This window comes from Hippocampus bargibanti, linkage group LG03 (genome assembly GCF_051943395.1).
Source record: "Hippocampus bargibanti isolate YZ-2025 linkage group LG03, ASM5194339v1, whole genome shotgun sequence".
NCBI lineage: Eukaryota > Metazoa > Chordata > Actinopteri > Syngnathiformes > Syngnathidae > Hippocampus > Hippocampus bargibanti.
In genome coordinates, this window is record NC_142736.1 from 23,059,691 (window position 1) to 23,084,805 (window position 25,115).

A 25,115-nucleotide genomic window follows, 5' to 3' on the forward strand; every position below is an offset into this window, starting at 1 on the left:
TTAAAATCCGAATATGATACAGGTCGCACAAGGCGCATAATAAATACGATCACGGTCGCATTCACCTGTAGTCTGAATCAAACATTTGACATCTTTACAAATGTCGCTGTTTGATGTTGTTGACTATATTCAATTCATTGTTCAATATTTGCCATTTTACGTATCACGATTGCAAATTACTGGGCATGGTTTACGACAAGTCATATATTGTTGAAAAAAAATGCTCAAGTCTTTAAGTTCAAGTGACACTTGATATTTACTCAACATTTGGGTAAAGCTTTATCGTGTTGTATATATTGTCTGCAAGTTGGGCTCAAACCATGTGAACCACACAGTAGTTACTCACATATCCTTTTTTTTTCCTAACCGGCTGTAGAACCCCCAGAGAGTGATTGTGATATCCGTGAACAGTGACTCCTGCATGCTCCGCTGACTCTCCATAACCAAGTAAAGAACTCTGGAGAGACATCAACAATTAGAGTTCCATATCGGGTTCCATTCCGGCTCTGGCCTTCCTGTGTGGAGTTTTCATGTTCTCCCTAGGCCTGGGTGGGTTTTCTCTGGGTACAAGAGTATTCAGGGGGGCTTAGTGCACACTTTAAATTGGACCTAGATGTGAGTGTAAGTGTGGAGGGTTGTTTGTCTCCGTGTGCCCTGCGATTGGCTGGATTATCCCTCACCTACTTCTCAAAAAGAGCATGCCTTACGGCCTTTGTGATGATAAACGATTTAGAAACTGGATGGAGGAATGTTATTGATGGTTAAGTTGGTATCGTCTTGCAATTTTTATTTCATGCTCCCTTCGTCTTTCGCAGTGTGACAATAATTACTGGGATAGTTTCATTTTTTTCTAACAGCTTTGCTCCATACTGTAATTGCCTGAGCACAAGTACAGTATATATGTACAGAATAATTGTTTCCATTTTTTTCCTCACTCTTGAAACGTCAAAATAAACATTCAATATTCAAGCCGTTTCCCAGATTGGGCACAATAGGAACCCATAAAACCTCTGCTTATTACAATTGCATGTTTATCCCTGTTGTGGCTTTGTTTTGTAAGGGCTCATTTGTGATGGCATTTATCTCCCGAAAAGACGCAAATACCTTGCTGTTGTCTGCAAGAAGAGTCATTTACAATCATCTACATTAACAAAATTGTATTTTACCATTACAATAAGTGCACACAATGGCTTATATTTCCCTTGTTCATTTTTTTGTGCAGAAAATGAATAGAATGCAAATGCTTCCAATGTTCTGAGAAAAAAACATGTGCATGCATCACCATCTGTGCTTCCTTTCTATGTAATAGATAATGAGGAGGATGCTGATAAATTTGACAATACACTCCTCTCTTCATTGCTAATACTTCATCTTCAGTATTGTCATGATTACAATTGTAGGGTATTATTTCTCATTCAGTGCCTAACAACCATTGAACCATTGGCAATTCAGAAGAAACCTCAGATTACTTGGGTGGAGCATTGAGGACAATGATAGCTCTTTTCGGTAGCTGCTGAAAGAACGACTCAGCGACAATTACATTTTATGATTGTTATTTTTTATTCATATTTTTTTATGCAGAAATTGCCTGAATTCAAACGGATGCTTCTACGAGGATGCTTGCTTGGTGCATACGTGTTACATAAAGATGGCCTAACTAGCTATACACACCTTTCAGGATGATGACAGGCAGACAGAATCTAATTGTCATCAAATAAGTAATCAAAGACGTCAAAATGAATTTATAGGATTTCATTAAACAGTCTGTTAACTCTTTCCTCCCTAGCAGGCATTTTGCATTTCTTCCCCCACAGCCTACAGAGCCTGCAGCCTAGCTTTGTAGTGTGTCCCTGAGTGGCTTCAGCAGGAAATTCATAACTAACATGTGTGTTCAAATAACCTCTCTATTTATTGTTCAATCTTTATGAAACTTTCAGTACACTTTCATAACATATAATGGAATAAGATAACGTTTTTTTTTGTCAAATTGTGTGAAGTTTTAGAAAATTATTGCAATGTTAATGAAGATTTTTTTTCTTCCAAAACCTGCAAATTACAACAAAATGCATTCACAACAAGTTACATATGCATGAAATAAACCTAGAATGCATTTAAAATAATTCAGGATGTTTTCATTTGTGGTATGGTTTAAAACATGGAATGCATAGGTTCACCTTGCATTGCTCACAACCTGTTCTTGGCTCGCGACAAATTTTCTTCTTTGCACACTCTTTACATGTTCTCTTTTTATCCAATTCTACTGTCAAATGAAGGAGGGCAACAGTGTCATTCTCCTTCATGCATTCTCTTTTTCTTTTCCTTCTGTAATTGCCAAACAACTGATGAGCCAAGTTTGTCCTGAATTCTAACTGAGTCCTTTTTCAAAGGCGATCTGTTCTGGTTTTCACTTGATGGTTTCGAGAGAGTATAATCAGTCTAAATCCATTGCAAATACAAATATCCACTAGAAACCAGAAGAGGTATTTCCACCATTTCAGTGATTTCCTGGATATAGCGTGTGTGTTCGACATACTTGGCAATAAAGATGATTCTGATTCTGACTCAACGGACAGTTAGGACGGCGGAATAAATTTATTACCGCCCTACCCACTCTCGAGGACTTGCACACTGCAAGAATCCAAACAAGGGCGCGGAAAATGCTACTGGACGCTCCAGCTACTCCCCTCAGGCAGGCACTATCGATCCATGCGCACCAAATCCAGCAGACATTTAAACAGCTTCTTCCCCCAAGCCATTAACTCTTTAAACAGTAAATTAGTAAATAGAACTGTATAGTGCCTCTTTGCAATTTTTGGATGATGATACTAGTGCAGCGTGTTCTACCGGAAATACATTCCTTGTGTTTTCTACATACTTGGCAATAAAGGGGATTCTGATTCTGATTCTAAATATGTTGGCTTTTATAGGTGAAACTAATTGTTCTTAGATCCCCTACCTATTCTTAGCATTCGAATGGGACCAGCAAAGCTTACGAAATGGCATAGTTTCACAGTGTCTGCACAAGTACTTCTCATTTGCTTCGTTACGCCTCCTGCTTTCATTCTCTGTTTCACCATACACCTTTATAAGCACCATCCCCCGTTCAACGCTCTCCACTCCACTCTTGCCTGGAGAGACCCATACTTGCATGCCAAGAAGCACCCTTCAGCCCACGACAGCCCCCACCCCCATAATTCACACACACATTGTTGTTTTTGAGTTCCTATTCAACTGTGACACACACCACTTGACAGGTGACACCGTACACTTGATGTTATCGGGTCCGGCCCAGAGATTTATCCTCTTGAGTGATGAGAGACTGTCACTGCATTGTTTATCTGCACTGCTGAGTGAAAGTGGGGAAAATGACAGTGAGTGAGATGGTTCCTTTGTTGGTTTTTGAGGGAAGATAAGTTATCAAAATCCCACATTGAACAAAATCAACAGGTGAGAGATTTGGAAAATTTTACATCTGATCCAAAGACAAAAGGTATAATCTTTTGTGATGTATAGAATCGTAAATGATTCGCATTTTTGGTGACAATTTGATTGATAAAAAACAAATATAGATATAACAAGCACATAGGTAAAAGGGCATACATTTTGAAGTTTGTAAAATGGTGTTTTCATGTTTGAAGATATCAGTTGACATTGAATTAATTTGAAGCAGCGTTGCATTAGCCTGTGTTTCAAATGAAATATCTTTTCATTTTGTGTTGACCCATCAAAAGCATTTGCTATACTGCTCTGAATATTTCACCTTACGGAAAGGCTCTGTGTATGAAACTGCTTTTACTGGGTCATGAGAAACTTTTCTTTCAGTCTTTTACATCTGTATTGCACACTCAAGTGGGGTTTGTGCAACCTGAAAGGACAACGCAGAACAACATAGCTTCATGTTACAATAAGTATTTATTAAAGTTAAAATATATTTTGCACCGGTTAAAAATTACACAATTCCTTCCTCCATGAGCGCCTTGGATTTAATGTGTTTTTTTACATGATTGAAAATAAACTTTTCAACTCATTGAAATCAAACATTTTCACCTGACATTCCCTCATTGCAATCACATTAAAATGTGACATCCAAGTTACCAGGGGAGTAAAATTTGACAGACAGAAACATGGTTGAAAATTAAAATTGAAATAACAAACTCTCTTGACATTTTGTTTCGACTGCCTTCACTTGCAGCTTTATTTATTTATGTATTTATTTATTTATTTATTTTACATTCCTGTATCAGAGTTTGCCTTTTTAAAAATAGCAGCACACTTAACAGCTGGTGATTATTTTTGTTCCGCCAAAAGTATTTAGCTTTTGAGCTAAACTGTATTCCATGGCATTTTATCATTTGCAAGAATCTAAGCACAAACAATTAAACACCCTTTCGAAGCATTTGTAGACAAATGTGGCTTTTTCTCACCCACACAAATTTTAAACAAAAAAAAAAAGATTCATGGTCCTTTCTTGCCTCAGCGATAAATTTATGAAACATACAAACATGGATTAATAATACAAGCAGAGGACTGAAAATGTCAGACCAATGCATATTGTAAGAAAACATCAACTGTAAATACATGTTTTCTTGTTTCAATCATTTACAAACCATACACTTTTACACTTTTCAACATTTCCTTTTACCCCTTTTTCCCCTGTCCATGCCATATGAGAATTCTGGATTACAAAAGTACCTGAACAAATTGCTTGTATACTAGCATGCATAGCTATTTGAGATTTACACCCTATTTACATACGTGTACTATGATGATTGGGATCTGCCTTTAGTTTACCTTTTAGTTATGGTTTTTATATGGTTTTAAATGCAGTTGGTACCGCTACACCCTCCAGAACATGCACATTCATTCAAGAGAATGTTTCGATGGGCTAAACATTTTTTATTCCGTTGTTGGTGTAAAAGGAATAACTTAATTCTATAACAGGCGATATATGTGACCAATGCCACAACATTGCATAACATTTTTTTCCTCTTTTTTATTATTATTATTATTTTTTTGTTTCTATTACACGCTGGTCTATGTACACGGGGTACTTGGAAAAGTTAATTTATGATGCTAACTGTGCCGTGAAGGGAAAAGCAAATAGGAAAGAGCATGCACAGCACCACCAGGGAAGGACATTAAGCTGAGGCCATATCTTTCTCCCTCTGCCTGTCCAGTGAAAACATGATGTAAGAAGACACATCACCATCCATCATCGTAGACAAATCAAAAGGGTCTTTCAGTGGTGATCCGACTCCTGGCAGGTACACACCTCTGACACTATTCGTCTATTGAAACACAAAGCAAGAAAAAAAGGCATTCTTTGGAAATTTGTATTTACAAAAGCAACGGAGGAAATAATTTTATCATTTAATCAACAATAACAGGAAAATATATTACAGTGGGTTATATTGATATGTACATTTAAGCATAGGTTACCATCTCGGTAAGGAAGACATGGATATAGTTCATCTGCAGACCGTGTTTATGATTCATGGCTCGGTCACCTCATGGGGTATTGCAGTCACAAAAGATATTGCTCAGTAAGGAAGAAAAACATCAGAATCATAACCTCAGGTCTCCTCACAAGTACAGGTCCGTTGTTCACACTCTGCCTCTCTGAGAGGCAGTCCTGTTTCCTCACTTGAAGTCCATGTACACTCGATTTCACATAACCACCTTTGAAAAAGGAGGCAAGTGACTCCAGGAGCATGTTAATGTGTTTTCCCATGAAACTTATCTCAGATGAGGGTCACAGAGGCCAAGTGGCAAGGGGCTGATCGCCATTGCAAGAAGCCGTTAGTGCAGTTTACGACCCCTCTGACGATAACGGAGTTAGCCCAGGGCCTACTTTTTTTGAATAATCAAAGTCTTCATTCAAACCCATGTGGGAAATAATATCCACCTTTACAACAGTATAGGGCGTACTCAAATTAACTCTGCTAACTGAGATGAGGGCCATTTTGATATGATGTGAGGAGGCGTAATTGTCGGCCTGCAGCAGTTTTTACACTAAATACAGTCCACAATCCCAGTGACCCCTTAATCAAAACTGTTTTCATGAAATTTGAAATAGAGTGGAACACAAAAGAAGTGTTAAAAGTAAAATTAAAATACACAATGAATCTACAACACAGGTGTCAAAGTCAAGGCCCGCGACTCAAATCCGGCCCACCACATCATTTTTTTCGGCCCGCGAAATCAAATCAAACTTGTTAAATTCCATGATGATTGCTAAAATCTGAGCCAAAATTTCATATTTTTGGATGTCAACCACAATAAAAGTCATTATTCTTAACTTCAGATTTGAAAACGAATTATTCATTAATTTGCTGTGTGCTCTATATGTAATATTTGAAGGGATTTAAACATTCTAATGGGTTCCCCAAATTCATAACGGCCCTCGAGAGGAAACCATAACTACAATGTGGCCCGCGGCAAAAAAATGACTTTGACACCCCTGATCTAAAACCAAACACAGTTCGATCCACCCCTCCACGTTTTGATGTAAATTGTTTCAGTCATTTTTTCATAATTCTACTCGCCAGCTATCATGATTGAAATTGAAAAGAACTCCCTGGCTGTTAGAACGAAGCAATTCCAAGGAATGTGGTAGTCATATCACATCACACGTGTGTAAATGTATATTCCTTTTTCCAGTCCGCACCACTTTTTTTGTCAAATCCGCTGATGGTCAGTTCATTAAGTAGACTGCTTTGTTAGCATGTGGTCGTCCCCTGCTGACCTCTACTTTCTGTTGTATCGCACAGGAGTAAAGGATACATGTATCTTGATTGCTACAGACGTTTCACTACTCTCAAACTGAAGGATTACGGCTTGTTCACAGCATGGAGAATAGAGCGCATCTGACCCACTACTCTTAAGCCATTTGCCTCATTCACATTGTGAATCATGAAGTCTGGTCAGCAGTTCTAACATCCTCTGATACCTCCGACTGAATAGGAGCAAGGTGTCTATGCATAGCTTTAAATAAGCCAGTCTCAGCTGCCAGCAAGTCCATTTGATATTTTTAAATACATTAGCTTCATCAATTGTGCTTTAAAGCATGCAAATAGCATTGTAAATCAACCCTGTCAGAAACCAGACTGTTACCGCTAACCATTCCAGGGTGGAACACCACCTGTCTGCTACTTATAGCCATTTATTTTGTTTCAACAGCAAGATTGTACATATTCATAAATCCGTCCGTTTTTGCTTTGAACAAAGTCAATATGTTGTCCTTGATACTGTAGTTTTCCTTTATAGCGCTTCATAAAACAAAGTTAAAAGCATCTGCTTTTCAGCCCCTTAAACGATTTAGAGGCTAAATATTTGGTTTACAGTATTTAATCAATGACATTACTTGCAGGTTCACTTTTTTTATTTTATTTGTTATCTGATTCTCAATATCCCTCCTTAAATCTTCTTGGGCAACGACATATCAGCAAACGGCTTGATGGGTAACCGTTCATAACAAAGCTCAAAGTGTATGTGCTGGCGAAAATAAGGAGGGAGGATGGGCTTTAAATGCCCTAATACACATCCCCGTCATTAGCTGTACAGTGTGGTCTAAAGCGGGATGCTCAGTCTTAGCCGCTTCATGTAACTAATCTAATGTCTATATGGCTCTCGTCTGTTTGTATCATGATCTTGAAAAATATCATATTTTTATAAGCAATTGCAAAATAGTGTCAAATGTATGTCAACACACTTATATAGCCTCGGAAGCCATCTGTTTTTTTATTTTTATTTTGCCCAAGGTAATGGTTAAAAGCAGTGCAATTGCCATTAATTGTCACCTTTGACCCAAACATGTTTGGCTTGACGTCACTGTTAATTGCGACACCCCACCAGCCACCAGACATTTAGCGTCCATGTGAGAGACAATATATTTTCATTACAATGCAAGGTCATGGTTTTACAATTATTCTTGTAAGTGAAACAAATATGTTGTTAAAAACCCAACCAGGGGAGTTCTTGAGTACTTGGATTGTCACACTTATTCTGTGACTTCCGCTCTGTATTAAACGTTTTTGAGGTTGCTGCGCCCCTGCAAATCAGTTTCCGTGTTCAATGAACCCAGCGGCATTGTGATCTTTTGATTGATGTGATGTTTAGACACATACTTTTCAACTTGATGAATGAATAGGTAAGATCTTAATCAATCCAATAAAAGCCACATAAGTTAATTAGCTGACCGTGCACAAGGATAGACAATATCCTTCATGTTAACTGACACTTATGGACTCCCTGCACGTAAAAGTGCAGCTACAACGTGTATCAGTAAACCCATCTTTAGTAAATATAATTACACATGAGCTTGTTTGAGGGGAAGATTAATTGATATGTTTATTTACTGATAGTTAAGAATGATACAAATTGTGTTGAAATTGAGAGTGTAGAAATGCCAATCAAATCCAGAAACATATGGTCAAGAGATGGGTGAAGATTCCGTGGAGCACAAATGAGAGAAAGGTCGACTTGTGTTTGACTCTACATCGAAGGATGCCTATCATTTACATGCCAACCTCCCACCCACATATCCATCATGTTAATACACCTACGACATCTGTTCTGTTTACATACTGTACCGCCTTGCTTTTTAGATTAGTCTGTGTGCATGTGTGCGTCGATGTGTTTGTCTGTCTGTAAATTTTTCAGATTTCAGTTACTATATATTGTTCTACATATTTTTCGCTCTACCCTTTTTGATTGTTGACATATTGATGCTTGCAGGGTCTTGCTCAGGCAATTCTGCCAAATGGTCACGTCAGGAACCTTCTGTAGATACTGTAACGTACTTTAAAAGACAGTGTCTTTAATTCACCATTTACTGACACCAATCATTATAATGTGTAATCTGACAATGTGATAAACTGGCCACCGGAGTGACCACCATTCCTGAAATAGTTAAATGGTGGTAGGAAAAACAGAGTGTCACAGTTTGGAATCACATATGCAACATGTGGTTGAGTTAATGACTGTGCTAATTGTCATGACAGCCTTAGATTGTTCGCAACACAACTTGCTCACAATTTAAGTTAAATGGGGAGTTGAGCTCTTCAATATTGCTGTTGATATGTTGCAACATTGCAAACAATTATCTTTCGGGACAAAGTTGGATGGATGTTGGATGCTGTTTCACTTTAGAATTCTACATTGGTTATGGACTGCTCTGGCAGTATTTCGACTCGCTGAGATGTACAAATCTCTTTGATGTTGGATGAATAGACAGCTGCTGGCAGAATGCCCTGAACCACTTTGTAAGCTGCCATTTAATTGACGCGCCCCAGTTCACTTCTCTTCCCCCGCCCACGCTCACTGTGACCAGGTTCTATGGAACATCAAAAATGAGGTTATGTTTTCTTGAAAAAAAAGGTCAAAGACCTAGGTATCTGCTGCTGCCTATTTGAGTGCATAGCAACATTCACAATTTGAATAGGTGAGCTGAAAGTGTATGAGTTGTGTCACTTATGAGGAGACGTGAAGAGACCAACGGTCTGTAGTGATCAAGTTCCCACACAACATGCAGCATCTCTGGCTACACATTGTGGAAATACTGTACATATATACAGTGCTATATTTGAGCAGTACTGTGTTTAGTTTGTGAACCTATCCTCTGCAGCTTATTTCATTGAGCATCCAAGTGAACTTTTGTTTTACTTCCTGTAGTCAAATGTCCGCTTGTAGCATCCAACAATGAGCATTGTTCTCATCGCCTCATGCAGGAGGGAAGCAGATTGAAGGAGTCGGAAATCAGTGACAGATGCCTCTGTGCAGATCACTTACTGAGGTAGGGGGTGTTATTTGATGGACCTGCAATGTTCAGGTTCCCTGTTGACCGTGTAAAGTCTGTCTTTCGTGATCACTGAGGTTGTCCGTCCACTGGCCAGGCATTTGATCTGTCAGGCCGTTGGGTTGTCATAATAGTCCACAGAAGACAGAGGTGTCCTTCTTTACATTGCAATCAAGGATGTTTTCTTTGCCCCATTTATTAGGTCAGGATCAGAGCAACGACATCCATAAAAAGAAAAAAAGTTGCTACCTCAATGGTGGCTTGGGCAAAATAATGGCATCATCTGAATCGCACCAGCATGAAGAATTTTTTTCCAACCCATGTTGAACAGACCTTTTCCTTTCACTGTGGTCTCATTTTTACAGGTGGAAATTGTTTGTGACTTTATCTTGTAACGTCACAAGCTTATCAAGTTTTACCTCTATGTAAGATCTTAATGCAGTGTTTGTATTCAAAAACAAGTTAACATTTTCTTGGAAATAATGTCTTCAAATATCCACATATGAAGATTGACATCTAAAATATAGTACTGAAGAACTGCTGTGGATAGCATTTCATGCTTTTGTCTTCATTCCTCTCAATTTACATGTCCGAAAGAGTATACTGAAAGGGGAAGACCATGCTCGTGATAATTAGAAGCAACTTTTGCTCTTTTGTTTTCAGTTTCAATAAGCCAGCGAGAAATGATACTGGAAATGATAATTACACGGTGTCTGGAACGAGAAGCATAGTGGCTTAATTTGGAAAATGGTGGACCATGAGGACTCTACACAGTTATGAAGGTTTATGGGATGGTGAGAACGACTTGGTATGCGGCCTACATGAGGAATGTGGATACGGTTTTATTATGATCTATTTACACAAGCATGCATTAGTGAGGTTCCTGCCGAAAGGAAAATCGTCCTCCTGATGTCACTGTCTCTTGAATATAGTCTTATTTTCTTGTTCTTTATTCCCCTTTTTCGCGTTTTGTAAGAAAAAAAATCTGGAAGCAAAATATCAGCAAAAAGTCAAAAGTCATAAATTGCGGGCGATCGGCCGGTAAATCTTCCTTCCTTCTGATGAAGACATTTCTGAATGTTGTGCTTTGTTGGTGTCTTCATGTGATCGGCCGGCCGCTCTGATGTTCTCACTGCTCACTTGTGGAGTTGTCTGGAAAAAAAAGTAAGAAAGGAGAGAGTGGGAACACACACAAAAATAGTGTAGTTACTAACTGTGATTCAGACAACCACATTGTCACACATGTGTTATAGTGCTTTCATACAATACAATTCCATAATGTTGAGTTTGAAAAAGTGAAGACCACATTACGAGCTGTATGGTACATTTGTCTCAGCCCTGCAGGAACTGTGGTGACATACAGTGAGTCACAGTCACATTGTATGTGGGATGGGGAGGGCTCTGCTGTCACAAATGCTGGTGCAAAAACAAAGGCAGACTGACCACCCTGTGAGTGTACACGGCAAGCCCACTTGGCAGAGATGCAGAGCGACAGTGTCGTCTGCATGGGGGTTGACTCTTCATTCAGCTTCAATTAAGGCCAAAGGTAGATGAACGATCTTAACATTGGCATCCCTCCAAGGTGTCCGCGTAGCATGTTCAGATTAGTTTGTTGTTGTGTTTCATGCTATACATATACAGTAAAGTTTATGAAAAACACAAACGGGCTATGTGATATTCACTGCACTGCCTATTCGTGGCGTGTTTTTTTTGTCAGTTCTTGTAACCTTTGACACTGATCCTTGCTGTCAATGCAGGGTTTCTTTCCAGCTTGGCGGAGGTTTCCGCTTTATTGAGGGACATCCCAGGTTTTTGCTGTGTCATAGATACAGCCATATCAATTGCCTCACTCCACGTGGTAATCCCACTTCTAACCACAAATTGCTAGAAGCACTCCGTCGCTGCAATGTCCACGTTTTGCACTGCAGAGAGCCAATAACCTCACCACAGGGATCACAGCTATTGCCCCGGGCATGCTCCATCCACTCTGAGAGAAAAAGCAGCAGTCAGGACTCCGTAGCTCTTCCAAGAGTCAATGTGGTCCCAGGGTGTGTGATAACAGAGTATGTGATGGGAATGCAGGGCCATTTGGACCTGCAAAGCCAGGTGTTAGCACTTTAGCTCACCGCCTCATCAATAATTGACAGAGGCAAACCAATCAGAACAATTTGCTCCCCGCAGCGAAGTGCTAGAGACAGCCTAACATCAGTGAATCATTAATGAGGCAATTAGCAGAAATGGTACGACAGTTCGCCCTCACTGGCGACGCTCTTGTGACGCAACGACGTATTGGCACTCCGGATGATGGAGTGATGTGCACACCGACGCAAGCACAAGATTGCTTCAAGACGGAAACCAAGCGAGCCATCTTTGACTGCAAGCATAGCTTGCGGTAGTCCCTGTTCACCATCTGTTGACCACAGCTCAGAGCGGCAATAATGTGAACAAACCCAATTGGCTATTACCATGGGAGATTGACCTTTATTGGCGGTTGTTACCATTGTACAGACCAGCAGATGCAGTCTCCTGGGTGATTCAAGTGTGGGAGAGCCCTTATGGACATGGATAAAATCGACCTCGGTGACATCACTCAAACATGCAGGGGAGCAAACAACAACAACAACAACAATGACATCAAAGATGACGGTTGCGTTTGAAGAGCAGGGATCCCAGACTGTTGTTTGAGTGGAAAATCAAAGCCCCAAAGGAACTCCTCACAAAGCCTTATTGATCGACTATATTGGAACCATTTTATAGTTTATCAATGCTCCTCTGTCCGCTTTCTCAGCTATGGGTCTAGTCCACGCTCAATTAAACCAGCCACCTTGATCTCAAGAAGAAACCGTAAAAATGCAAACTGCTTCAAGGATATTTTGGTGGAATCATAGTCTCCATCTTAAATGAAGAAAAAAAAACAATGCTGCATGGAGTTCACTCAAATTTACTTTGTCGTTCCGTTACACACACAAAAAAGAAACATAGTAAATATGTAATGTTCTTAAATGGATTAGTATTCAGGTCATTTATTTCGTTCAACCACTTGCAATAATAAAATTACGCAGATTAAAAAAAAATAATTGTGTAACATCCCACATTGACACGCCATAAAAAGAGTGTTGTGCCTTAAGAATGGCTCCTCATCCAAAGTTACCTAGGATAGGACATTCCTTCTTGGTACATTCGCGTTATAAAGTAAGAAAAGGGGAAAAAGTGTCGGTGGGAGGATACATTTTGATGTCGTAGTTGGTTGTTAATAATGTGCTTCCAACAATGTAAAAATGAAGATCTGCTACTAATAATAGTGGAACTGATCCATGGATCCAAGTGGCTTTATTCGGTGCTATAATTTGACCAAATAAATTTGAATCAATTCAGCAAAAACCTTTTTTTTTGTTAGACCAAAATATCTGCTCAGAGGAGTTGCACAACATGGACAGAGACATCAAATTTGTACATGCTCAATGCTGGCATCCAAAAAGTTCAAAGAGAGATTATCCTATCATATTGAATTTTTTAATCACTTTTCTGTTGTCTTTGCATTTTATGAATGACTTTGAAACCCAGCCGCACATTATTGATAAGAAGCTTGCTATAGTGCTGATATTGACATGTGTCTTTTTAATGGTTGCTATCCACGTTTATAGCCCTCTCCGCATGTCATTGGGGAAAACAGGAAATTTAAACTTGAGAGAGTCATAACCCCGGCGCCTTTGTGTTTTGAGATTAACATGTAATTAAGATAGTAAATCCATTTTTATTAAACAGGTGCAAAACAAAGGAGTGCTGAAGTTTGTCATAAGGCTTTTCAATAGCCACCCACTGAAGCTTGTCTTTGCTATAGGTCAGGGGTCAGGAACCTATGGCGCGAGCCATATATGGCTCTTTCTATGATTGCATATGGCTCGCCAATAAAACTAAATACATATTCTCGTTTTTTCGCTGTTAATTTCCTGTTGGGGCTGCAGTTGGGGGAAAGCGCGACTTTGATTGGATGATACTGGCCGTCAAGTTCAAACAGGTAAACGCCCCTTTAAATGAGCCCAACGAGTGCACTTCAGCTTGACTGCACCGGAGCATTCGCCTTCGAGGAGAGAAAACGTTCTGATTCTAATTTGGAATGAAACAATACCATCGATGAAACAGTTGAATGTCAGTGACAATTTAACAAGCCCCATGTTAACGTTAGCATCAATATACTTCTGCAAGAAGTATATTGCAGATAGCAAGTGTGGAAGCTTATGAGCCGTGTGCAGGCTAGCTAGCAGTAATTTCGCATACGAGGAATGGAAAACCATTCAAGTTAACGGTGAGTACTATCACAAAGTTATTTTAAATAATACATTCTGACATTTGGTTGAAAAGTATCCGCGCGTGCGTGTATGCGTGCGTGTTTGCGTGCGTGTTTGTGTGCGTGTTTGTGTGCGTGCGCGTGCGTGCGTGTTTGCATGTGTGTGTACGTGCGCGCATGCGCGCGTGTGTAGGTCCGCGCGCGCCCCGTGACTGGGTGCGCGCGCTCGTGTGTGTGGCTCTCACTGAAAAACATTTCTAAATATTTTACTTTTATGGCTCTCTTAGTCAAAAAGGTTCCCGACCCCTGCTATAGGTGATGACTTATTTATCAAACCTTGAGAAATTACCACTTCAGACTTCAGTCTGAAGTGTATAATGTTCTTAGTGTTCATAATAATAATAATAATAATAATAATAATAATAATAATAATAATAATAATAATAATAATAATAATAATAATAGTTTGTTTTTTTTTTACATTGAAAAGATGCAAGTGCATTGTTTGGAGCCCAACTGGATCAGGAAATGGATGGTTGGATATATATGGAACTGTCAAACTCATTCAAATATCTTTAAAAAATACAACAAAAAGGTAATAATTCATTCCTGCACCATACAGCGTTGAATCAATTCGCAATCCCACTCAGTCCTGCCAAATGAAATCATTCCACAAATTAAACCGAATTTTTACCCACCCCACCTATCGAAAACTGTACCCAGCATTATTTTGTGGAGAGAAGGACACCCTGATTTTTACACACACACCCCACCAGCTTTCTTTTCAGTTTTCCCATTTTATTCAACCCTATTAACCCCAGACCCTATTTTAAGCTTTTGTACAATGCTTTGAAACAAGAAGAAACACTAAGTACCTCTCACACAACAAAATCAACTCTACATGTTTTCCAGCATTTACTAGAAGAGAACAAGGACGAGTCATGTAAAAGCTTTAATAGCTTTTTTATTGTTTGCATTTTACTCAACAAATACACCGCTGAATCAAACATTGGTTGACCTCAACCATGCATTGAAAATGAAGTTCTGAGCCAGTGACTTCATAATTAATGCTGGCTACCAAGAGCATGCGGGCAAATGGTTTTGACTCTTTTGCTGATGTTTTATCTTGTATTGATAATGTTTCATCCAACAAGCCTGCAAAGTCTTGATCTGTGAAAGATGGAAAAACGCATCAGGGGTATTGGAAATCTAATCCAATTTTATAAGAAGTGGAAGCTCCATGGGTTCATTGACAGCCATAATGGGAAGATGAAAACACCAGTAACATGCTTGGCGAGATGATTTATACACTCCTATTTTTTTCCACAGTGAATAGCTATGTTGGCATAAAGTAAGATGCCATGCACACACATGCACACACATCTCTGAATCCACCAATTTTCTTCGGGCATGTGTCATTCCGCTTCATATTTTTTCTTTAAAAAAATGGCTGGGAATAAAAATTAAATAGAAAAATAACAGTAACATTCATGATGAGATCCAATTTAAATGCATGTTCATTATTGACGAGTTTATTTCTAAATGTTGCCTTAAAATCAGTCAATTATCTATTTCTTGTTAATTTCACCAAGGGTTACCACAAGTCCTTTGACAGAATGAAACCAAAATAAATGAATAATATAATTTTCCTTCAGACATTGTAGAAACTTGCTTTTTTTGCACCGCTGTGCAAATGGGAATCATCTAAAAAGCCATTCAGAACGCGAACGAGTAAAAACTAATATTTTCAGGAAGCACTGACCACAGTTATGAGTCCATCACCCAACATAAAGTTTATGGTTAAATGTATCTGTCATGTTTAATGCCTAAATATGATTGTTTTCCATTCATATATTTTTGATTGATAAAGCAAAACATTTTATAATATTTGAATTATGTCACATTGTCCCAATTTAAATGCACAGCTGGAAAACATTTGAGTGGGTAAATGTTATGATTCTTTCATGAGTTTTCTGAGAGTATTTTTTTTCTTCTTTGTCCAAAATAGTAAAAAAGAAAACACTGAAATTGAAAGAACGCACGAAAATGCTTCATGGTGCTTGATGGGCAATAGTGTTTTTATTTTTATTTTTATCCAAATGACGTACAAACTTGACTCTTTATATACTTCAGGCTTCTCAAAGAAAAAAAAATCATTGTGATCATTGGTTCAAGGAAGCACAGTTTTACAGGTCAGCAGGTCAAGTGGGTTGTGACTCAGTGCGCAGCACTGTGGAAAATAGTCATCATCATTTCTTTCATCGCCGAGTAAAAAGCCCTGTGGTGAAAACTGTAATCAGATACAACGCACACACATCGTCATTCATCACTTCTTGATAATAAAATGTGTACATTATGATGGACTGCTGTGGAAATTCTCCAATAAATGAAAGGGGTTTTTACTTGTTAGTATACGTTTGAGTGTTAGACTGTGGAGAGACCCAGACTGGAGATCGCATGCACATCTTATCACAAAACATTGTGTTTTTTTTTCATGGAGTGTGTCACAACTCTCCCCTTAAAGAGGTGTGAATGTGACTAAATTTGGAAAATAAACTTAAAAAAAAAGTGTTCTGTCTTGCGGTGGGGGGGGCGGGGGGGGGGGGGGGGGGTGACAAATGTGACCGAAAATGCGGATGTGACATTTTAAAAGCTCAATGTCGGCTTTAAATAAAAACAGATTGCGCGAGACAGACAAAGACATGGTGTTCAAAGGAAACAGCAGAAAGATGAAACTCAGGCTGCAACGAGCAAGTCTGTGAAAAACTGTATGCCCATGAAGCCCCATGGCGACTCTGAGCCAGCAACCGGACATGATCAAGTACCTGAGAATATCTTTTTAAGTGGACAAGTTACGCATTATTTTTTATTAGGTTGCACTTCAAAAAGAAATAAAGGACATTCGGTCAAATAACCACATTACACTTTATTGAATCCTTTTCTGATTGGCACATTCCACCCGTCTTTTAAGGTTGTGTCTTTTTCACCTGCAAATAAACAAGTGGCACTCAACAAACCAATGACCGTCCTTCCCACTCCTTCACAGGGAGTGTTGTCACGTGTGGGTTAAACGCGGCGGCCTGTCCTCTTGTCTTCCAGGGTCCCATAATGTTCGCCTCTTGGGATCAATACCCATCAACCCGCTAAAACAAATACGTTATCAAAGCCTGATAGGTGTGCGCTGTACCTCGTAGGTGCAGCGTGTTACATCAGATTGCAGGCCCTGATACTGAGGAAAATCCAACAGCTGGAGACGCCCATGACAGCCTGCGGTCTGGCGTTTGTGTTAAACTGGTCACATAACATGCTGCATTGTTTTTGAGCAAGATGATGACAGGCATTATGGCTGTGAATGGCAAAGAAGAAATGGCTGATCTATCTGCGTGTTTTCAATCAAGTCAGCTGTGTGGCATTTAACATTTCATCAGAGCGAAATGTTCCTTATGTCCACCCTCTGCTGCAGATAAAGAACAGGCGTTTGAGTAATTACGCTGCATTATCACTAAGGAACATTTCATTGCCACATTTTAAACAGTGTAGCGGAGCGGTGACAAACAAAGGGCCATTTTAAATCCTATCAGGCGGGAAAAAACATTGCTGGAGCCAATGAAGTCAACTCTCACATTCTGCCTCTGACTGAGACCATCTTGGCCAAATAAAAAAAATCCCCTTTGAATCAACATCTGTTGAAAATTAAACAAGCGACACTTAATCTCAATATGGTCCTTCTTTTATTTTTCTATTTGCTCCAAAGTCAACTGTATTTGTTGTGCACTTTTTATGGCAAATTTGATCACAGAAAAAGTAAAAACATTCAGCCGTGCATAGCTTTCTACAATTGAAAGAAAAAAAAATCAAAACAATTCTCCAACACCTTAAATCGGAGGTCATTTACACAATTAATGTACATGGCTGCATATCACAATTCAATTTAATTTCCCACCATTAATGTGAACTCTACTCAGGACTACTCAACCATATATATTATAAATAACAAATCCAAATCCATCTTTACGGTAATTTAAACAATCCTCAAATGAACCAAAAAAATTGACTTTTTAAACATTTGATTTCTGTCATAAAGGACGTCCAAGGGAAACGGTAACTATAATGTGGTCTACGAAAATGAGTTTGACACCCCAGGTATAGGTCATACCACACCAAAACATTTCCTTGGCCCAACCACACTTGAACTACAAATCAGTTGAACAACTTTTCGTGTCATCTTTTTGACAGAGAAAAAAAAATGCAATAAATGATACCTGTCTATTCGTCATAGCAATCCACCATATGCTTTCTGTAGTTCCATAGATCTTCCCCTCCTCCTTCATGTCTCTCTCTCTCTCTCTCTCTCTCTCTCTCTCTCTCTCTCTCTCTCTCTCTCTCTCTCTCTCTCTCTCTCTCTGTCTCTCTCTCTTTCTCTCGCCCACGTGATCGACAGCCCGACCGTGTCTGTCAATCTGTCAGCAGCTGAGAGTTTTACAACATATACAATTTTGCGATGGTGCCATCACTCGGTAACGATTGAGCTCAGCACTGAAATCTAAATAAAGAGTGAAGGAGGCGTAAAGGATCAAATAAAGTAGAAAGAAAATTACACTTTATGTAAAAAAAAAAAGATTGAAAAAGGTCAACTTGCTCATCTCGCTTCTACATTAGAATGTACCATGTGAGTTGTTCAACATTGACAACATATTTTGAGCTAACCTTTCCACCAGTGGAGGTGGAATCATTGGTATTGTGTCTTTCCACTGCCACTGACTGAATAATTTGTTCCATTGCAGAGGTGAAATTTAACATAATCGCGCACTACAATGACAAAGGACAGAATTATTAGATTCTGTCCAACCAAATGGAGAAAAATATCTGGCCGTAGCTTCTTAATTTATTGTGCTGTTTTCTGCAGTTTTCCTCTTATTTATTACACAGGGAAAATGTACAGTGGGATGACTTGTCGATGAATGACTGGATATTTTTTGTGTTCCACTGGCAGGTTTGACCATGAAACAAGCCCGATGTCACACATGCTCCATATCCTTATTGGAATTATGATAAGTGATACTTAGTATGTAACAAAAAAAGTAACAATGTTTTTTTTGTCTGAAATGATGAGACCATACTGTGCACATGGCGTTATATTTAATTGGGCAGCCAAACAAACGCTTTAGTTCTCTGTAACATGGCTTGATTGTTTTCAATGTAATTTTCACCTGGGTTAGGGATTGCTTTTCAAAAAGAATTTTAACTCATTCACTGCCATTGAAGAATTTTTTTCAGGAATTGAAAATATAACATAGAGTGCCATTCCTGAATTTGTTTGGGTTTAGTTTTTTTCTTGTTTGGGTGCCGATAAAGCGCTGGCCATGGCCTCTGGCAATAATTTTTCCGTTCCACAAGGGGCAGCATTCCTTTTTTTTCCCATGTCAGCGCTTTGTTCCAGCTGCAGCTGTTGTTAAAGCGCTATATAAACCAATATGTATGTCGCATTGTATTTTGGACAGCTGCCCTCATTTCAAGCTCATATGACTACAGAACCATATAATTTAGAAATTAACTAAGGAAACTAAGGTTTCTTACGCTGCCTTGAATGTTTATGTAGTCCGAAACTCAATATTCTCTGCGTACTGGCATTCAAGTGACAATCATAAAACCCCTGGCACTGGAGTGGACACATTTTTGCACATGTCTGGCAGTCAATTATAAGTGAGGTTTAAGCATTTGAATTTGATGAGCAATATGTCTAATATGTGTAAAATAAATCAGAAATTTCAAAACAGGAGGCGAATGCTGTGCCGAGGAGAGCGGAAAAGGAGCAAATATGCTGCTCTCTTTGCAACAAAAAGAAACAGAAGCATCCTGCCACCCCGTGCTGTCATATGGGAGGTAGTTTCCCGTAAATGCATGCTTAATGACTCAATTTATTCACTCTGTCACCATCTCTTTGTTATTTTTCACTCTCCTTTCGCCAACTGATTAAACTAGACACACTTCATTTTCTCTTTTCAACAAAACATGCAAAGTATCATCGAATCGGTAAATGAGTCCCCCACCAGCTGCCCAGGTCATGTCCTAAAGTAGTTCTCAATGATAAGGACACATTATTATTAGTAGTAGTATTTTTTTTGTGGCCAATCATGACACACGATTAAATGTTGTTCAAACATCGATCGTACGGTTGCGCTGGAAAGTCTCTTAAATGTTATATTCTCAAATACATACTGACAGGTGATGACATGATGGAGGTCGGACTGCACAATTGATTGTGTCGACTTCCCTTTCTCTTCTGCTTCGTCTCGTTGTCCAATCATTCTCTGCCTTATACATTTTGCTCCCCCATCACTTTCTCCACTCGTTGCTGCCATGAGTTGAGCGTGAGATGTCAGATTATTTCCCAGCAGACACTGCACAATGTGACAGAGGACTGGAGCATTATATCACTGGATGACACCTCCTCTCTCTTTACCCCTCCGCACCTTACCACACTGCTCCGCAGACAACATCAAATATCACAGGCCCTTTTGATCACTTAAAAGGCTTGTATTAGGAAAAGAAAAAGAAAAACAAACACTGCGTTTCGACTGTCACATTTTTCAGTGTCCCATAGGTGGCGTGTGAAAAAAGATTCTGTCTGAAAGGCCCTAAACTACATAATGTCACATGTGGAACACCAAAGATTCTCGATGAGAACCGGAAACCTGTATTATTGAGTAAGACAGTTTTACTGTTAAATATTAACCAGGCCACACTACTTCATACACACACACACACACACACACACACACACACACACACACACACACACACACACACACACACACACACACACACACACGCACGCACACACACACACACACAAACTGTATTGGGTAAGCACCAGGAATTAATGCTGTAGCCTCTCACAGGATTTATTGAATGTTAAGAAAGATAGAAGAAGCAAGGAGTAAAGCATAAGACAAACAAATAATGCTCATCAAATTGATGGGCTCCATAAAAGAAATCCTCATGCATTAGTACTGTGGCAATTATTACCGTGTTCCTCATCACATAATGACTTGGAACAATGTCGTTAATGGTATTATTGGCTGGCCCCCAGAAGAAAGTGTGGGTTGATGAAGCTTTTTTTAAAAATCCATAATTATTTCTGATGCATTTGTTTTGATCTCAGTGTTGTAATGTAACAAAACATGTTTTTATTATTATTTTTATTTATTATTAGTAGTAGTATGTTATTATTTTATTAATGACTTAATCAGTGTCAGGGTGGCTCGGTTTTCGACTGGTTTGCGTTTCAGCCTGACAAAGGTGAAGAGTTTGATTCCAGCTCTGCCCTACCTGAATGGAGTTTGCTGGCTCTCACTGTGCCTCTGTGTGTTTTATCTGAGTACTCGGTGATGAACGTTTATAAACCCATCACTCGGCTTACTCCAATATTCCAAATACATGCCTGGCAGGCTAGTGGGACCCTCTAAATTGCCCCTCAAGTTGTTTGTGTATGTGTAAACGCATATGGTTCTTCGTCAATGTACCCTCCAATTGGCTTCCCACCAGTTCAGAGTGTCCCCCGCTTACTGCCTAAAGAAAGCTGGGATAGGCTCCAGCTCAGTCCACGACCCTCGTGAGGACAAGCGGATCATAAAATGCATGGAAAAAAGTTGCATCTTAAATCAATAGATCTGGTGATGCATTTGAGAGTTTGTGATAAGGTTGCATATTTACACACTAATTACATGAGCATACTCTGACATTTTTCAGAAATAAACCTAAGCAGTCAAAGACCATATAGAAAGAAAAGTACATAAATAATAATCGAACAAACCACGTGATTAGTTGAATTAAAAAACATCTTAGAATGGTTTTAATTGATAACTCTTAAAGGACAACCGACGTCACTTTTTTGTTTTTTAACTGACATCAGAAAAACGTTTTATAGCATCTGAAATACCCAAAACACGCAGTATATTTTTAGTCAAATGCAAAACACCAATAAAAATGACTTAAAGTGTCCAAAATCTGCAAAAAAAATTGAGCTGCGAATTGGGCATTTTCAGAAAGCCCCACCCCCAGTTCGTGACGTCATGCCAAGACATATTGCATTGCTGGAGAATAAAAACAATGGCTTCAGATTCGGATAATATGCTTTCTTGTTACTCATCCAGTTATGAATATGATTCAAATAGTTCTTTAGAGGAAAGCATACATGTTTGCCATCGATTAAAGAAGTCCTTCTGTGTCATTTTGAGGCATCTGGACTGCAATGTAACGTCCCACAAAAGAGGCAGAAAAATGGCGACCAGCTCCTGTGAGGAATGAATCATCCCGTTTCCACAGGATGATATATTCCTTGCATGGAGCTTGGACTCCCTCTGCTGGCGGCTTTTGGATGTAACACAAGATTTTCAAAAAAACAGTACGGCAAAATACATTGACGTGACGGAAAGACGCTACAATCCGTCTTTTTTACGGTCAGGAGGCGGTCCTTTTCTGACGTCACGTGAGGACTCGTCACCAACTCAAAAACAAGACTTCCTGAATGTTCAGCGCGAGTCTTAAAACATAAAATATATCTATATGCTGTGGAATCTGATTAAAATACGCCCAGTCAAAGTCATTTGAAGCCATTTTACAAATTATGGACACAACTTGTCCGGAGACGTCGGTTGTCCTTTAAGGCGCACATACTCCTCAGTTTCAACTGTCACAATACAACTCTTCTGTAATGTAATGAGAATGATCACTCTCGTCACGTTTAGAGCCAAAAATATGCAGCCGCCACCATTTTACAGGCTTCTGAGAAAGAGGTCAAATTAAGTTAGCTTCACTTTGTTTTGGGCGTCCACACCGACCTCCCCGAATGCTCTTCTTGCTACGATGCCTCTTCCAATGCCTTCTCTCTCTCCCGCTCTGATGGCTCAATAACAGGTGCCATACTAAGAGAGCTGTTACAGCCATTCCCTGAGTGGTTGTGTCAGCACCAATGTTGGGCTTGAGCTTTCCAACCTGCTAACCGTGTAGGGAAATGGAAAAGGGAGAAGGAGGGAAAAGAAACACCCCAAATGATGCCTGCTGGGAGCCATCGTGTGCTAAATTTCGCCGGGTGGTTGTGTGCTGTTTTCTGTCTTTTGGCTCGCGGACTCTGATTAACAGACAAAGCCATATTGGGCCTTTCTGCATGACGGAGCCCCAGCAGCTGCGTTCAGCAGAATAAAAATGGCTGCACATAATAAAGAAACATCAAAACCCCAATTCAAAGCTTCTCACATTTTTCATGGAACCAAACAAAAAGTTGAGTGATTCTAACTTCTTTCTTCCACAACGCTCCCCGAAAAAACATTTGTAGATAATCCATCATAAATAATTGATGTATTCAAAAGCAACTTAACTAAAAGAGGTGATATAGTGTGCGCTGATAGGCATATCGTAAACCTTTATCACATACAGAATGATCCGTCATCGTGATTGTTTTTTTTTTTAAACCTCACCTTCAAGTGCATTCCTTGAGATTTGAGAGGTACGTTGCTAAATCTATGCAAATGAAGCTACTTTGTGAAAAAGACACATCAGCACACATGAAGCCAGGAGCGGGAAATAATCACAGAGGGATTGTGTGCAAACAAGAGCTACTAAGCACCTCTGAAAGCCACAAAAAAAGCACCGCAGCCGCTTCGAAAATAATTCAGGCAGGTGATTTTTGAGTTTTTTTTTTTTTTTTTTGCCTGATTAGACATTTAGTTCATTCTAACTCCTTAAAAAAATGTCAGCCTTATGGAAGTGCATTACTCTTATAACATGCACAACTATGAAGAAGTACTGGTGCACTATATTTTTTTCAATTCTGCACGCAGAGGGAAATAGCACACTTAGTATCAAACAGATAAAGATATATTGCCACTCTGCTGCGTGGCATTTTAGTTATTTGGAACTATTATTACTGAATTTGTTAAAAAACAAATCTAAAGATTCACATTTCTTTGTTCAGGACTCAATGTCCCTGATCCTTTAGGAATTCGGTTTTCGTAGCAGGCAGAAGGATAGGGGATGTTGGCATACATGTAATCTAAATTTAGCGGACATACCATCGCAGGAGTGCCTCATTTTACACGCACACAAAAAAAAAGATAAATTTCAAAGGTGACCTGATGTCTGCACTTATAGCTGATTGATCGGCTTGTGTTTGTGAGGGTGGCACAAAATGGACAGGGCAGACACACAACACCTTTGAGATACTGTACTTGGAAGGATGTATAGGCCATCCGGACACTGCATATATACCGGACATCTAGGATATAAGGTGCCTGGAACCCCCCACACCCCCCCAAAAAAACATTTAAAATGTTGGCAGCATTTTGTGTAGTAATGGGGTAATATATTGACATGCAGCAACAATTTCTGTACTGGCAGAAAACCATCGACAATATCCAATCACAACTCTGAAACTCAAGAGGAAACCTGTAGAAACACATTAAGTATACTGATCACAATATAATTTGTGGATGATTTTTAGTGTTTAGAATTGATTTACAATTCACACATACACACAAAATAGCTGTAATACTCTCCAATTATTTTACACGGAGCTATATCTTTCAACACAGTAAGTTATTTGTATGGCTTCTTTTGTGTTATATTCGAATTTTTGGGAACAAAGCGGCGATGTAAGAACCTCTTGTGAAAACATAAATAACGCAGGTAATGCATCTTAAGAACGCAAAGGAAATGTCAAGGGCACAGGAGTCCCCGCCCCACCCCTTTCTCACGTCGAGGTCACACACAGAACATAAACAGCAACAGACATGCACAAATATGCACATTTGCATGCTGCATTTGTATCCCGCCGTGCTACAAATAAGTTATGGCATTGACAAATCACTGAGAGCTCTAAGTGGGGCCGAGGTGCGACTAATTGAAATGAACTTTAGTGAAGGGTGTGTGTGTTGGTGTGGGGGAAAGGAGGTGGGGCTACCTAATTAAACCTGAACTTCCTATGCTGTGGTTGTGTTGACATCCCGCAGCCTAAATTTAGGTTCATCTTGT

At 39.3% G+C, this 25,115-nt stretch overlaps 1 protein-coding gene across 3 annotated transcripts in view; it reads right to left on the minus strand.

Moving 5' to 3' along the window:
• Positions 1 to 3,919: 3,919 nt before the first annotated feature.
• Positions 3,920 to 25,115, minus strand: part of mafa (MAF bZIP transcription factor a) — a 70,562-nt gene continuing 49,366 nt past the window's right edge. For 2 of the 3 annotated variants that reach the window (XM_088992648.1, XM_088992647.1), the window contains one exon: positions 3,920 to 10,948. In XM_088992648.1, the coding sequence (XP_088848774.1) occupies positions 10,933 to 10,948 (16 nt within the window). In that variant the 3' untranslated portion in view covers positions 3,920 to 10,932. The remainder of the gene's footprint in view (positions 10,949 to 25,115) is intronic. The other variant, XR_016114490.1, reaches the window with a different exon arrangement.